The 13,988-nt window shown below is 61.0% G+C and overlaps 1 protein-coding gene across 6 annotated transcripts in view; it reads left to right on the top strand.

The window, feature by feature from the left end:
- Window positions 1-12,374, top strand: part of BRD1 (bromodomain containing 1) — a 45,268-nt gene extending 32,894 nt beyond the window's left edge. For 2 of the 6 annotated variants that reach the window (XM_051839197.2, XM_051839198.2), the window contains exons 8-13: window positions 1,527-2,024; window positions 8,017-8,152; window positions 8,525-8,652; window positions 9,168-9,277; window positions 9,379-9,533; window positions 11,076-12,374. In XM_051839197.2, coding sequence (XP_051695157.1) covers window positions 1,527-2,024; window positions 8,017-8,152; window positions 8,525-8,652; window positions 9,168-9,277; window positions 9,379-9,533; window positions 11,076-11,259 — 1,211 coding nt within the window. In that variant the 3' untranslated portion in view covers window positions 11,260-12,374. Of the gene's footprint in view, window positions 1-1,526; window positions 2,025-3,507; window positions 4,418-8,016; window positions 8,153-8,524; window positions 8,653-9,167; window positions 9,278-9,378; window positions 9,534-11,075 lie in introns of those variants that run through there. The other 4 variants (XM_051839199.2, XR_007916642.2, XR_007916644.2 and 1 more) reach the window with 4 other exon arrangements.
- Window positions 12,375-13,988: the final 1,614 nt, after the last annotated feature.

Genomic DNA, 13,988 nt, shown 5'->3' with positions numbered 1-13,988 from the left:
TGGGTGGCAGAGGCTGTTCTGGTAGGGGAGGGGTCTGCACTCCTCACAGCCCCTAGCAAGGGATGGGGAGGCCGAGGTTCAGGATGATGGCCTGTGGGGGTTGCACTGGGGTGTCTGGACATCCCCCTGTCAGTGTGTGGGGAGCCTGTCTGGGGAGTTCTGTGGCAGCAGCTGGGAACGTGGGCCGCACACGGTGACCAGAAGAGCCTGCCCCGGTGTGGTGGTGCTGTGGGGAAGAGTCCCCAGCGCAGTGGTGCCTTGCCAGCCTGGCGGGAGCACCTGAGCTGGGCAGGGGCCTGTCCACCCTGGGCTCTGCTGCCCAGGCAGGGTGGGTAGTCCAAACACTGAGCCGGAGGCAGGAAATGAGGTTTGAAGTGCCCCTTGGCCTCCAAGGACAGGGTGGATGGGAGACTGTGAGGGCATCCTTGGCGGAGCCTGGACCGGGGCCTCAGTGCTGTCTGTGTCCCATTTACAACGTTTATGAAAGGCCTTATTGAACAAAAGGCTGTTTGTGGCCGTCACACCTGTCCCGGGAGTGTGACCCGGCCGTGACTGCTCTGTTACGCGCTGAGCAGTGGCTGGAGACGGTGCCTTTCAGCCCAGAGCGGCGGTGCGGCTGCTCGCGGAGAGCGAGCCCCCAGCTGCCCTGACCGGGCTGCGCCGCTCCTTTACGTCGCTGGAAGGAAGTTTGCCGTCCTGTTCCCGGAGTGTCGGCTCCGAGTTAACTGGGTGCTCAGAGGCCTGCCTGAGCGAGTGTGCAGCTTCTCGTTTTCACAGGGACGTCTGTATTTAAACATCAGCCTTGCAGACGTCCTGTGGTTTTCAGGAAGCGTGAGGTTTAATAAAACAAGAAACGTGCCCAGTGGCCACAGGCACGGCGCACGGCTTAGGTCATTGAAGGGTTACTCTGGGTTTCACGCCATGCTTCCTGTGGCCAAAGCCAGTCCTGTTTGGAAGGGAGCTCAGCCGTAGCGCGGCGTGGCGTGGCCTTGTGGCGTGGCCTTGTGGCGTGGCCTTGTGCCGGGCTGTCGGCCGCCCCAGGCTGCACCAAGGATGCCTGTGCCGTGTCGTTTGCGAACACCCCGATTTTCTGTGGGTAAATTTTAACCTCGTCTGTGCCGAGGTGACTGAGCCTGTCTTCCTGGGGACGCTCCGGTCAGAAGCTGACCTGGGGCCCGGGGTAGAGTCCGGGAGGCCCGTTTGAGGTCCCCTTGGTGGGGTGAGGTGTTTTCTTCTTCAAGGTAAGTGAGTTGTTGATTGTAGAAACTGCGTGAGCTAGAGGGCTGTGCGGACTGTTGTGTGCATGAGACGGTCTCGCAGCCCGGTGCCACACCATGCCGTGGCGCCAGGGAGGCGCTCACAGCGTGGCCGGCCCAGGGCGGCCTCCCGCTTCACAGTCGGTTATGTGGGATGCTTTGTTTCCTTAACTGAAGTAGTGTTTTGGTGGACTCACATTTATAGTAAGTTTTATGATAGATTTTATAATCTTCAGTTTTCAAAAATCACTTTATTTATAATTTTTTCAGGAGATAAATCTCCCCCTAAACTTGAACCATCAGATGCATTACCTCTTCCTTCAAACTCGGAGACTAATTCAGAACCACCAACCCTCAAACCAGTAGAACTCAACCCCGAGCAGAGTAAACTATTCAAAAGAGTCACATTTGATAATGCCTCACATAGCACTTGCACTCAGAGCGCACTGGTGAGCGGACACCCTCCAGAGCCCACCCTCGCCAGTAGTGGCGATGTGCCGGCGGCGGCGGCCTCCGCGGTGGCGGAGCCATCAAGCGATGTAAACAGACGCACCTCTGTTCTCTTCTGCAAATCGAAAAGTGTAAGCCCCCCAAAGTCTGCCAAGAACACTGAAACCCAGCCAACTTCTCCTCAGCTAGGGACCAAAACCTTTTTGTCTGTAGTCCTTCCGAGGTTGGAGACTCTACTGCAGCCAAGGAAAAGGTCGCGGAGCACATGCGGAGACTCCGAGGTGGAGCAGGAGTCCCCGGGAAAGCGCCTGGACACAGGTAAGCGCCGTGGGCTGGTGGCACCGCGCCCGCAGGGGCTGTGCTTCGGGCAGCACTGTGGTCCTTTGCAGAACAAACCATGCCGTTTTCTTCCCGAAGGTCCTAAACCCTGGGTCCGAGGGTGCCCTGCGGTGCGGCCTCGTGTCGCTGGCCCTGCGCTCTGCCCTGAGCAGTGTAGCGACGGGAGTGACGTCTCCTGGGGATGGAGACTGCTTGTCTTGAAGGTGGTGTGCACACCAGGCGCACTGGGGCCCTTGAGTGCCGCGTCTGGCCCGGCCGCCCTCGCAGCCCCCAGGAGGGTCTCCTCAGCCCTGGCCCTGAGCCTCCCGTGTACCACTCACACCATGTAGCTGCAGCCCCGTCAGCACGCACGTGGGGATTCGGACGGCCGCAGGGCCGCTCAGGTGCTGCTCGTTGGCCGCGGGCACGCGTGTCGCCGCTGCTCTGCTCCCCAGTCGCTCCGTGTGTGCCCACGCCCCCGCTGCGCCTCTGTCCTCGGCCCTCAGACAACAGCCTTGGAGGTGCCAGGGGCCCGTCCTCACCGCTCCGTCCAGGAGTGTTGCTGTGGTGTTTGTCCTTCCTGTCTGTCCGTCCTGCCTTCTCTACTGGCTGTGCCCTTGGGTAGTAAGGAGCAGGCCCACCCACCCCTGCATCCATGGTGCCCACCTGAGGGTCTTCACTGGATGGATAGAGCATGCTTTCTCCTGTGAGCGGAGGTGATTCCTTCTGAACTCCATTTTACTGTGTAAGAGTGTTTTGCACGTGTAACTACAGAAACGTTTAGAGGCTCCGTCCGTGTCCGTACGTGCTGGCCATTGACTAGGGTGCCATCTTGGGAATGTGGCAAGGCCTTTGTGTTTGGCAGTCACGGGGCTGCCTGGAGCCTTGGAGGACACAGGTGCAGGTGTCGGGGCTTTGTCAGCTCCTGGGGTTTCTCTCCCCAACTCCAGCTGCTCTCAGCCAGGTCCAGCGAGAGACCCCGGCACCTTGTTTCGAACTCCAGGGCACCAGGCCCTGGCTGATGTTGCTGGCCAGCCGCAGGCCTCTGCTCCACACACGGGGCATGGAGCTCCGTGTGGTGCTCCGCGTCCTCAGGGCTGCACGACTATCCGTGGCATGGGGTGCAGGGCAGGGCCCCACCGCAGAGCTGCTGGCGGGGGCAGTGGCCTCCCCGCCCTCACCTGGGGCCCGTGCCGGCACTGGCGGCTTCCAGCGGGTGGCCTCGCCTGGCCATCTAGGTCCTGCTGGGCCTTTGTCCCTGAGGGCCTCTAGCAGTGGACTAGTTTTACCAGCCTGGTGGCCGCGCCCTGCAGACCTCCCGTGGGTCTCCTCTGTGCCTCTCCACGCTGGAGGGCAGCTCTGCCTGTGTGATGGCGACGGTGAGTCGCAGGCGGTCCTCACCGGGTGATCCGCGCTGCACATTTCTGGAAGGATGCTCTGCCCGTCGACCCTCACTGAACAGACTTCTGCTTTCTTATTCCAGAGTGGCAGTAGATGTCAGTGGATCGCGTGAGCCCCTAAGCCTGACTCTGAGCGGCCTGCGAGCCTTAGCGCTGAGACAGACCTCAGGAGCGCGAGGCGGCAGCCGCTGCGTCCTCTGCCCAGCCCGGGCGGGGCTGGGTGTGGTCTGAGTGTGGCCAGTCCTCCGTCCATCTGGCTTCGCCGTCACCTGAACCTTGTGCTCTCTGCACGCCTGGATTTCTTGCTCCGAGTTTCACTTCTTCGCATTCTGAGGACTCGAAGTGTTCCGGAACCTTCCGCGTTTCCCCTGGGTCATCTGTGTGCTCTGAACTTGTAGGGAGCGCTCTGTGTCCTCCAGTGCACGCGAGCTTCCGAGTTAGATTGAGAACGGATTCCTTCATCCTGGACTCTCACCTGTGGGCCCGCTCCTGTCACCGTCCCGTGCCGTAGGCTGGGCCTGTGGTGCCTTGGGCCCTGGGGAAGCCTGGAGCGGGGGCCTGAGCCTGCGGAGCCGCCCTGGCTTGCAGCTTCCTTCTGCTGCGACTGCTTAGTTACTTCCAACCGAGAAGCGTTGGCCTGGCACGGGCTGCTTGCGCCTTCCTTGAGACTGTTGCCGCGAGGTTCCTGCCAGGCCCGTGGTTGGGGGTGAAAGCAAGTCTTGTCTTCTGCATCTTCGCTGTTCGGGGAGGAGTCGGTGTCCCTTCCTTTCAGCCAGACCAGGTTGTCGCTCGCTCTTTGGGTCCTGGTCATTCCCTTTTTCCCGCAGCTGGACAGTGGCTGTGCGCAGTGGCCCTCTCGGAGCACAGAGGCCCCTGCACCCTTGCATTTCCGCATCATCCGCATGGATCGCATTGGAGCCATCAGTTCCGCCGTCCTCTAGACAAAGCCAGCCCAGCCCCGGAGGAGACCTGCGCCCTCCAGCCCACCCCTCTGTAAGTCAGAGCTGGCGGTGGGCTGAGCTGGCGGGCGCCTTCTGCCTCTGCCCTCCCTCTGAGGGGAGCCCGGAGAATGCCCCTCGGCTGGAGCACCTGCTGCGGCACAGACCGCGAGCGCCAGCTCTCCGCGCCTGTCCTCAGGTGCCCACACGCCTGCCTGCCGGGCCAGGTCCTGCACGTGGCCCTGTCTGGAGACGGCTCTGCCGTGTGTCCTCACTCGGTTGTTAGCGTCTTGGTTTCTGGATCTACCTGATACTCCACCTCCCTTGACGTCTTCCCTTGACTGGCTGCTGTCTCGTGCTGGCCGTGCCCCGTGCCTGCCCTTGGGGACCTCCTTCATGGAGCAGGGTGGTGTCTGCGAACTTCTTTGTTGCCGAGTTTGTTTTTAGGATTGATTGATTTATTTGAAAGGCAGAGTTAGAGACAGATCTTTCATCTGGTTCACGCTCCAAATGGCCGCAACAGCCAGGGCTGGGCCAGGAACCAGGAGCTTCATCCCGGTCTCGCACGTGGGTGCCAGGGCCCAAGCACTTGGGCCATCTTCTGCTGCTTTCCCAGGTGCATTAGCAGGGAGGTGGATCAGAAGTGGAGAGCCGGGACTTGTACCAGTGCCCGTATGGGTGCCAGCGCTGCAGTTGGTGGCTTTCCCTGCAGTGTAACGGTGCCGGTCCCCGTGGCTGAGTGCCTACTGCAGGGTGGAGAAGACACAGCCGTGTGGTCATTTTGGCACTTCTAGGAGTAAGAGCGTGTCCGCAGCTTGGCCGGTGTCGTCGCACTGGACGTTCGTCCTGCACTGGGCTTGGTGTGTGTCTGAACTCGTCAGGTTCATCTGAGCTCTGGGGCAGATTTGGCGATGGCAGCAGTGGGGACCAGGATGCAGACCCCAGCCCCTGTCCTCCCGCCAGGGGCTTTGCCCTGTGCTGCAGGCGTGAGCTGCTCAGGGTGGGTTCCCGGCCTCTTGCAGAGGGTTGATAGGCTGTCTGGGGGCCCTCTGGGGTCCCCTCCCTTGCAACCACGGCCTGCTTGGCTCGTCAGAGTGGTTGGGCCGGCGGTCCTGGGTAGAGTGGGCTCCTGGCAGGAGCCCTGTTTTCACTCACTCCCCTAGTGCGCCAGCTTCACTCAGCATTTAAAACACCCTGTGCCGGAGCCCCCGCTGTGTTCTGGGTGACAGGCGTGTGTGTGGTGTTCGTGGGTTCCCCCGGGGCGTCACCTGTGTGGGTCTCGAGTCTGGAGTGGGGCTCAGAATCCTGCGGGACACGTGTCCTTTGAGGTCCTCGGAGGGCTGCTGAAGGGGGCGGTCCCAGTGGGTTCCACCCTGAGGCTGCAGCCCATGGGGCAGGCTGGGAAGCCAGGGTGCAGGCAGAGGCGCTGGGGCGTGCCGCCCTGGCTGCAGAACCTTAGCAGCCTGAGCCCAGGCTCCCTGGCACGCCCTCCAGGGCCTTGTGGCCCGCGTGGGCCCCCGTTCTGCAGAGCTGACCGGAGCCTTGGTCTCTCCTTCAGCCTTTCCTCCGTCCCCTTACCAGGGGGAGGCCCTGGGACCCTCTGCCAGGCTTCCTCGTGCCCCCTGCTGGGAAGGGTGACTTGCTGTCACCTGCCCCGCCCCCTGCTCGCTGGCACTCGGCCGTGTCCTGGGACAGCCTTGTCCACAGCTGCTCTGGGTGCTGCGCGCCCTCCGATGAAACGTGGGGGGGGGGGCGTTGAAAGGCAGAAGTGTGCGCGTTCTCTCTCTCTGAATGGAGGGCTTCCCGAGGCCTCCCTCTCGTCCCTCAGTGTGGAGTTGGGGGCCTGGCCTCGTGTGCCCCGCTCTCTTGCAGCACCCCAGGCTGGAGCTGTGAGTGGCTGTGGCTGGTCTTCCTCCTCCCCTAGTCGGCCACACCTGCCTGTGGGCCAGGCTGGCTGCCGCTTGGCTCCCAGGCCGTTCCCATTGGAGGCCCTGGCACAAGTTGGAGATCACTTTCTACAGAAGTCTGCTCAGTCCTGAGTCGGTGTCCACAGCACAGGCCGGCGAGGCCGGGCCAGGGCACCTGGACCGCGGTGCTTCAGTCTCTGGCCTCGGCCCCACGTGTCCATGGACCGTTGAGTCTGTGGCTGGGAGCCCTGAGTGCTGGCGCTGGAGCCGGCCCAAGGGCACGGGCTCTGCCCGGCCCTCAGGTGTCCCGGGTGGGCAGGCTCCCAGGGCAGAGCTGGGTGTCGGTGTCTGAGGAAGTAGCACTTCCCACTTGGGCCCTGGAACTGTCGCTGGGGGCCTGAAGGTGGGGCCTGACCAGCCTGGTGTCGCCCCGGCATCTCCGATTCTGCAGAGCTTCAGGTCGCAGCGAGCGTGACGGCCCTGCCTGCTGTACATCCTGCTGCAGAGGTGCTGGGCCAGGCGGGGTCCCCCGCGCAGCCTGTGGACCAGGCCCCCCCCCCCCCCCCCCCCCGCAGCCTCTGGCACCAGGCAGGGTCCCCCCCGTGCAGCCTCTGGACCAGGCGTCCCCCCCCCCCCCGCGCAGCCTCTGGCGCCAGGCGGGGTCCCCCCCGTGCAGCCTGTGGACCAGGCGCCCCCCCCCCCCCCCCCCCCCCGCGCAGCCTCTGGCGCCAGGCAGGGTCCCCCTGCGCAGCCTCTGGACCAGGTGGGGTCCTCCTGTGCAGCCTCTGGCACCAGGTGGGGTCCCCCCCCCACAGGCTCTGGACTAGGCGGGGTCCTCCGTGCGTGTAGCCTCTGGCACCAGGCGGGGTCCCCCCCACGCAGCCTCTGGCACCAGGCGGGGTCCCCCGCGCAGCCTCTGGCACCAGGCGGGGTCCCCCCCCCCCCCCCCCCCCCCCGCGCGCAGCCTCTGGGCCTCAGCCCTGTGAAGTGAGCTGTGCTCGCGGAGGACCAGGCTGGATCCAGTCACTGGTCTCAAAGTGTTTCCAAGAAATGGAATGGGTGTAGTTGGTTTTTAATGGGATTCTGTCTTAGGAAAAATGTTTCCCCTCCCCTCCCCCTCCCCCTCCCGGAGGGAGCCTGGCCATTCACCACCAACTGCCTGAGCCAGGAAGGCCCGCGAGGGGCTGTGGACACACCAGGGGTCAGGCTGTTCCGGGGCGGGTTGGGAGTGACTGAGTTGACTCGGATTCGCCTGATCGAGGTACTGAGTTTGTGGAGCTCTTTGGTGAGTTCAGGCCCACCCCCCGGGAGCACTACCCCTGTGCGCTGGGTGCTGGTGACTTGGAGTGGCCTGGATTGAGAGGGCCCTCGTGTGCTGGCTTTAAGTGTTGGGTCAGCCTTTTTAAAGCAAGGTGTTTGGATGTAATTACTTTGTGTGAAGCTGCTTCTGTTTGTGCGATGGCCCCTTGGTCTGGACGCGCAGCCCCCAGGGTGCAGCAGGCCACCTCTGCCACAGCGCAGGGCCAGTGACGGGCACCTAGTTAGAGCGCTCTCCCAGATGAGCGCTCACGGAACCACTTTTGTTCGAGTTTACTGCCTTGTGTGTGTTTCATTCAGTGACTTTGTTGTGAGGGCTGGGTGCGGGTGCTGTACTTGTGTTCTCTGTAAGGATAAGTTAATTCTGAGGTGCCACTGTGCGTGGCAGTGCTGCTGAGGGCTGACGCAGTCTCGCTTGCCTGTGTTGCAGGTCTCACCAATGGCTTTGGGGGCGCGAGGAGTGAGCAGGAGCCGGGCAGCGGCCCAGGCAGGAAAGCCGCTCCCCGGCGCCGCTGTGCCTCTGAGTCCAGCATCTCCTCCAGCAGCAGCCCGCTCTGCGAAACAAGGTGGGTGCCACGGCCCCTCGCTGGGACAGGGAGCTCGGCTCGCACGCCCGTGCCCTCACGAGAAAGCTGGCCCGTGTGCGTGCATGTGCACGCGTCCCCTTTGTCCCATAGTGCTCTGGTTCATGGAGCTAACCAGAAGCAAGAACAAAACCACATGCAGACATAAGCAGATCTGTGGTTACGTCCGTGCGTGTCTTTTCCCCACCAAGGCTTGCCTTCAGCAAGACAGCCGCGAGCACAGCCCCGCCTCTGCCCGGCGTGCCCGGCACGGTGTGGGTCGGGCCTGGCGGAGGCGAGCTGTGGGCATGCGCCGCTTGCACTCTGGGTGTTGTCCTGGCGGGAGGAGCCTCTGACCGTGCCTTCCTCCTGAAGTTTCAGTGTGCCCAAGTGCGGGCGCGGCAAGCCTGCCCTGGTGCGCAGGCACACGTTGGAGGACCGCAGCGAGCTGATCTCCTGCATCGAGAACGGCAACTACGCCAAGGCGGCCAGGATCGCAGCCGGTGAGTTGCCGTGCTGCTTCACTCCGCCATGTTCACCAAGCCGCGCCCTGTAGCCAGACTGGCACCCAGCAGGGCCTGGGCTGCATGCTGGGGGCGGAGTCGCTGTGGCTTCTGTGGGTTCTGGCCCCAGTGGTCCTGATTGTCATATGGCCAGGGCCCTTGGAGAGTCCTGGGCTCCCGGGGTGGTGTAGCTCCCCGCTATTGAGGTGGGCTTGGGGTTGAGAGCCGAGCGGCAGTGAGAAGAGCAGGCAGTTGCTAGTGGGGTCCAGAACTTTGGTGTTAGTTTTGTGATGTTGGATCCGAATGGTGTCCCTGGAGTGAGGGTCTTGGGAGGGGTCCTGCTGAGAGGCCTTAGAGATGGGGTGCCAGGCCCTGGACCCATGGGAGGAGTGGGGCTGTCAGCTTCCTCCAGGCCTGAAGAGGTGTGGCCATGGCGGGCTGAGGGGCCCTGGGGGGAGGCTCTGGGGGTGCTGGGTGTCCTCCCACATTCACCAGAAGTGGCCTCCTCTCCCCAGAAGTGGGCCAGAACAGCATGTGGATTTCCACCGAGGCCGCGGCCTCCGTCCTGGAGCCCCTGAAAGTGGTGTGGGCCAAGTGCAGCGGCTACCCCTCCTACCCGGCACTGGTGAGTCCCCTCCTGCGGAGCTGCTGCGAGAGCGGGCGGCCATCCCGGTGGGCCTGCCGGCGTGCGGGTGGCACGTGTGACCGAGCTGTCTGTCTTGGCAGATCATTGACCCCAAGATGCCGCGGGTGCCTGGCCACCACAACGGCGTCACCATCCCGGCCCCGCCCCTGGACGTGCTGAGGATCGGCGAGCACATGCAGACCAAGTCGGATGAGAAGTTGTTTCTGGTTCTGTTTTTTGATAACAAGAGGAGTTGGTGAGTGGAGGCCTCGCTCTGAGGCTCAGCCTCTGTGGGCCCCACTTGCCAGGGTCTGCCAGGCCTTGCCTGTGCCGTGTGGGCTGGGGGCCCCGTACAGACTAAAGCCGGTGGGGCCCGTGCTGCTCTGGGTTCCGAGGTGGGTGTAGTCTGATGGTACGGGCACCGAGCACTGGTCATTCTCTGTCCCCACAGCCTCCAGTTCTCTCTCTCTCTCTCTCTCTCTCTCTTTTTTTTTTTTTTAAAGAAAAGAAGACTTATTTGAGAGGTAGAGTTAGGTCTTCCTTCCGCTGATTCACTTTCCAAATGGCTGCAGCGGCTGGAGCTGAGCTGATCTGAAGCCAGGAGCCAGGAGCTTCTTCTGGTCTCCCATGAGGGTGTAGGGTCCCAAAGACTCGGGCCATCTTCCACTGCTTTCCCAGGCCACAGCAGAGAGCTGCATCGGAAGTGGAGCAGCCGGGTCTCGAATTGGCACCCACATGGGATGCCGATGCTGCAGGCGGGTGGAAGCTCAACCCACTGCACCACACCACCGGCCCCTCCGATCCTTCTTGTCTGGTCCCAGCCAAGTTGGCTGTTCTCATTTCCTGGCTGTGTCCACAGTAGAACTCTGGGCCCTGACCCTCTGCCAGGATGTCCCCCTACCCACCCAGGGCCTCCTGCAGGAGGCCCCACCTGTGCCTGGCCACTCTGACCCAGATCACCTGGAGGCCCCAGCACGCCCCAGTGCAGCCCTCAGGACCCATGTGAGGAGGATGCAGTGACTGTGCCCCTGCCTCTCCTGACTGACCCTGCGGGCAGCCACTCACCTCTGCCCATGCCTAGCTGTGTGCGCACGTGCGTGTGTGTTTATCACTTAGGACACAGGCGTTTGGTGTGTGTGTGTGTGTGTGTCACTTAGGACACAGGCATTTGGTGTGTGTGTGTGTGTGTCACTTAGGACACAGGCGTTTGGTGTGTGTGTGTGTCACTTAGGACACAGGCGTTTGGTGTGTGTGTGTGTGTGTGTACTTAGGACACAGGCATTTGGTGTGTGTGTGTGTCACTTAGGACACAGGCGTTTGGGGTGTGTGTGTGTGTGTGTGTGTACGTGCGCATGTCTTCCTGTGTTCCCCTGTATCACTTAGGACACAGATGTTTGGTGTGTGTGTGTGTGTGTGTGTGTGTGTATGTATCACTTAGGACACAGGCGTTTGGTAAGTGTGTGCGTGTGTGTGTGTGTGTGTGTGTGTGTCCATGTCTTCCTGTGTTCACCCTGTATCACTTAGGACACAGGCGTTTGAGTGTGTGTACATGCGTGTCTGCATGCATGTCTCTCGTGCCCACCCTTTGTAGCTTAGGACATGGAGGTGTTTGGTGGGTGTTTGGAGGAGGAGGAGGAGGAGGTGACTTGGGCTCTGTGCTGCCTGAGCCCCGAGAGCTGTGGGGAGAGCAGGGGTGGCTCTGCTCCTGGGTGGGGCTGGGCTTGTTTGGGGAGCACTGAAGTGGGGCGTGCCGGCCGTCTTCCCTTGTTCAACTTTTTCCCTTTTTCCCTTGAAACAGGCAGTGGCTGCCTAAATCCAAAATGGTCCCCCTGGGGATCGACGAGACGATAGACAAGCTGAAGATGATGGAGGGGAGGAACTCGAGCATCCGCAAGGCCGTGCGCGTCGCCTTCGACCGGGCCATGAACCACCTGAGCCGCGTGCACGGGGAGCCGGCCAGCGACCTCAGCGACATCGACTGAGCCGGCACGGCCACAGCCCTTGTCCATAGTGTTGATAAGCTGTACATACTGTATATTGTTTAAAACTTAACTTATTCTGATTTTTAGTCCTAGTTCTTGAATTCTTTTCCCCGGGGAGGGGGAGGTTCTGGTTCCGAGTTTTGTACCTCCATCTCGGCCGCCCAGCGGGGCGGTGTGTTGCCCGCCGCGCCCCGGGCGCCCCGCAGCGCGCTGCCGCGGCCTCGCTTCCTTTGATCTGTAGCTTTTTTTAACAGAGACTTTTGAATGTTTAATAATTTTGTAAATCTTGCTCTTTACACAGAGTACCACTTATTTAATAAGACGGGATGTAAATTTACAGTGACAAATGTGTATTTTAGGAGAGAAAATGACATTATTTTGAATGGTACTTTGTGGAAGGAGGAGCAGTGGGCGCCAGCAGACGCACTTGGCGCCCGTGCAGCCCGCCGTCCGGCTGCCCCAGGCTCCCCCGCCCCCCGGCGGGTTATTTATTGTAGAAACTGTATCCATTTGCTTTATAATGAAAAATAAATTTGCAAAGGTATATTGAATATGCATTTTATACAGGCACATAAAAATTCGAGTTGGTTGCGTGGCTGTAAATGACCCTGGCCTATGTGTGCTTTGATTTTGTAACCTGTAATCTTTTGTTTACAATGAGGGGCTTTCTGTAACTCGTTTTAATTTAGAACACTTTGGTAGCAATAGAAACTTTGGATACATTTTTGTATGGTACATGTGATGTATATAGAATTAGTACTTTATTTTTATTTTTAAGAGGTAAAGCATTATGTTAGGGGGGAAAGTAGGGTGGGTTTCCAAATTTGCATTTTTTATATTAAAAATAAAGTCACGATTTGGACGGTGTGGCCATTTCATTCCTGCCTCCCGCGGCTGCAGGGGCTCGGGGCTCGGCCAGGTGGGCAGCACGCCCGCGTCTTGAACGTTGTCACGGGAGGCGCTATTTATTATTTTGCCTAATCCTATTTTTACTTTAAAGCTATAGCGACTTTAAAATTTTTAAAATTTTTTTTTCTTTTTTTTTTCTTTTAAGTCTGCGCTGTTTGTAACATCTCCATGGGAACTTGGAAATAAAGTCTTCCTTGGATGGTTTCTGTCCCTGCTGTTCCCTTGCTGTGGCCCGTGTGGGCCACCCTCCAGGAAGGCAGGTCGGGGAGAGGACTGGCTCGCCCCGTGTCCGAGGGGGAGGTGGCCAGCTTAAGCCCCGTGCTTCTTGGGCAGCGCGTGGGGCGGGGTCGGTCGGCGGAGGGCGCAGAGAACGTCGCTGTCCGTGCGGCTGTACGACCTCCAGGGGGCTGCTCTCCCAGCTTCCGGAGTCGGCCTCGCCTCTCCCTTTGGCCTATACCAGTGAGTGCTCAGGCTGGGAGTGGGCAGGGGTCCTTGCCGGCCCCCAGCTCTGCCACCTGTCACCCTGCTCTAGCTGTTGGTGGACAGGGGCCAGCTTGTCTGCCCAGGCTGTCATGGTGTCCCGGGTACACTCTGCTGTGGGCGGGGCTCCTCGCTGGAGACAGCTGATGGCCTGGGTCCTGAGCCCAGGGGCCAGTGCGGACGCTGCTGTGCAGGGCTGGGCATCCTGTGCCCGAGGGGCCTCCTGGAGCCATCGCCGACTTCCGCTCAGCTCAGGGCTGGGGAGCGCTGCCGCTTTTTCTTTCTTGAGATGTTTTATTTGTAGGAGAAAATCGTCCAGAGCCTTAGCCCCTCGCCTGGGGACACCCTCCTGCCTCTATCCTGTCCGTCACAAGCTTTTAAATTTCTTTTATTGAAAGGCAGTTGCGGGGCCGGCGCTGTGGCTCACTTGATTAATCCTCCGCCTGCTGCGCCGGCATCCCATATGGGCGCTGGGTTCTAGTCCTGGTTGCCCCTCTTCCAGTCCAGCTCTCTGCTGTGGCCCGGGAGGGCAGTGGAGGATGGCCCAGGTGTTTGGGCCCTGCGCCCGTGTGGGAGACCAGGAGAAGCACCTGGCTCCTGGCTTCAGATCGGCGTAGTTCCGGCCGTAGCGGCCATTTGGGGGGGTGAACCAACAGAAGGAAGACCTTTCTGTCTCTCTCACTGTAACTGTCAAATAATAATAATAAAAAAAGGCAGTTGTAGAAGGAGGTATCTGCTGGTTCCCTCCCCAGGTGGCTGCCGGTGGCCAGGGCTGGGCCCGGCAGGAGCCAGGAGCTTCATCCGGGCCTCTCACATGAGTGCAGGGGCCCAAGCACTAGCGCCGTCCTCCATGGCCTCTCCCCGGCCGTTGGCAGGGAGCTGGGTCAGAAGTGGGGCGGCTGGGACCCGATGTGGCATCCTGGTCGTCAGCAGTGGCTTGGCCTGCGCCCCAACACCAGCCAGACGATCGGGCAGGGCTGCTCCCGCGGGGGAGCTGCCTGTGGGTGTTTCCTGCTCTGGTCCTTTAAGGAAGGGCACCTGTACTGGGGTCCCCTGGGGCTCTGGGTCATCTGGGCATGGCTGGGTGCCTCCCTCTGCCCTGGGGTTATCGGGGTGCAGGTGCGAATGGGATCTTTGGGCCACAGTTTTAGGGACGGGGCGGGGAGCTGGATGAAGGGGCAGCTTGGGGGAGGGCCCCCAGGGAGACGGCAGTGGCCCCACCACCGGCCAGTGGCAGGAGCCTGGGCGAGGGCCCAGAGGATCGCTGAGCAGGGCGGTGCTTTCTGTCTTGTTTATTTACTTGGAAGGCACAGACTGATTTTCCATCTCTGGTTCACCCC

Source organism: Oryctolagus cuniculus, chromosome 11, assembly GCF_964237555.1.
Source record: "Oryctolagus cuniculus chromosome 11, mOryCun1.1, whole genome shotgun sequence".
Lineage (NCBI taxonomy): Eukaryota > Metazoa > Chordata > Mammalia > Lagomorpha > Leporidae > Oryctolagus > Oryctolagus cuniculus.
Note: the sequence above shows the minus strand (reverse complement) of the source record. Positions and strands in the feature narration are given on the sequence as shown.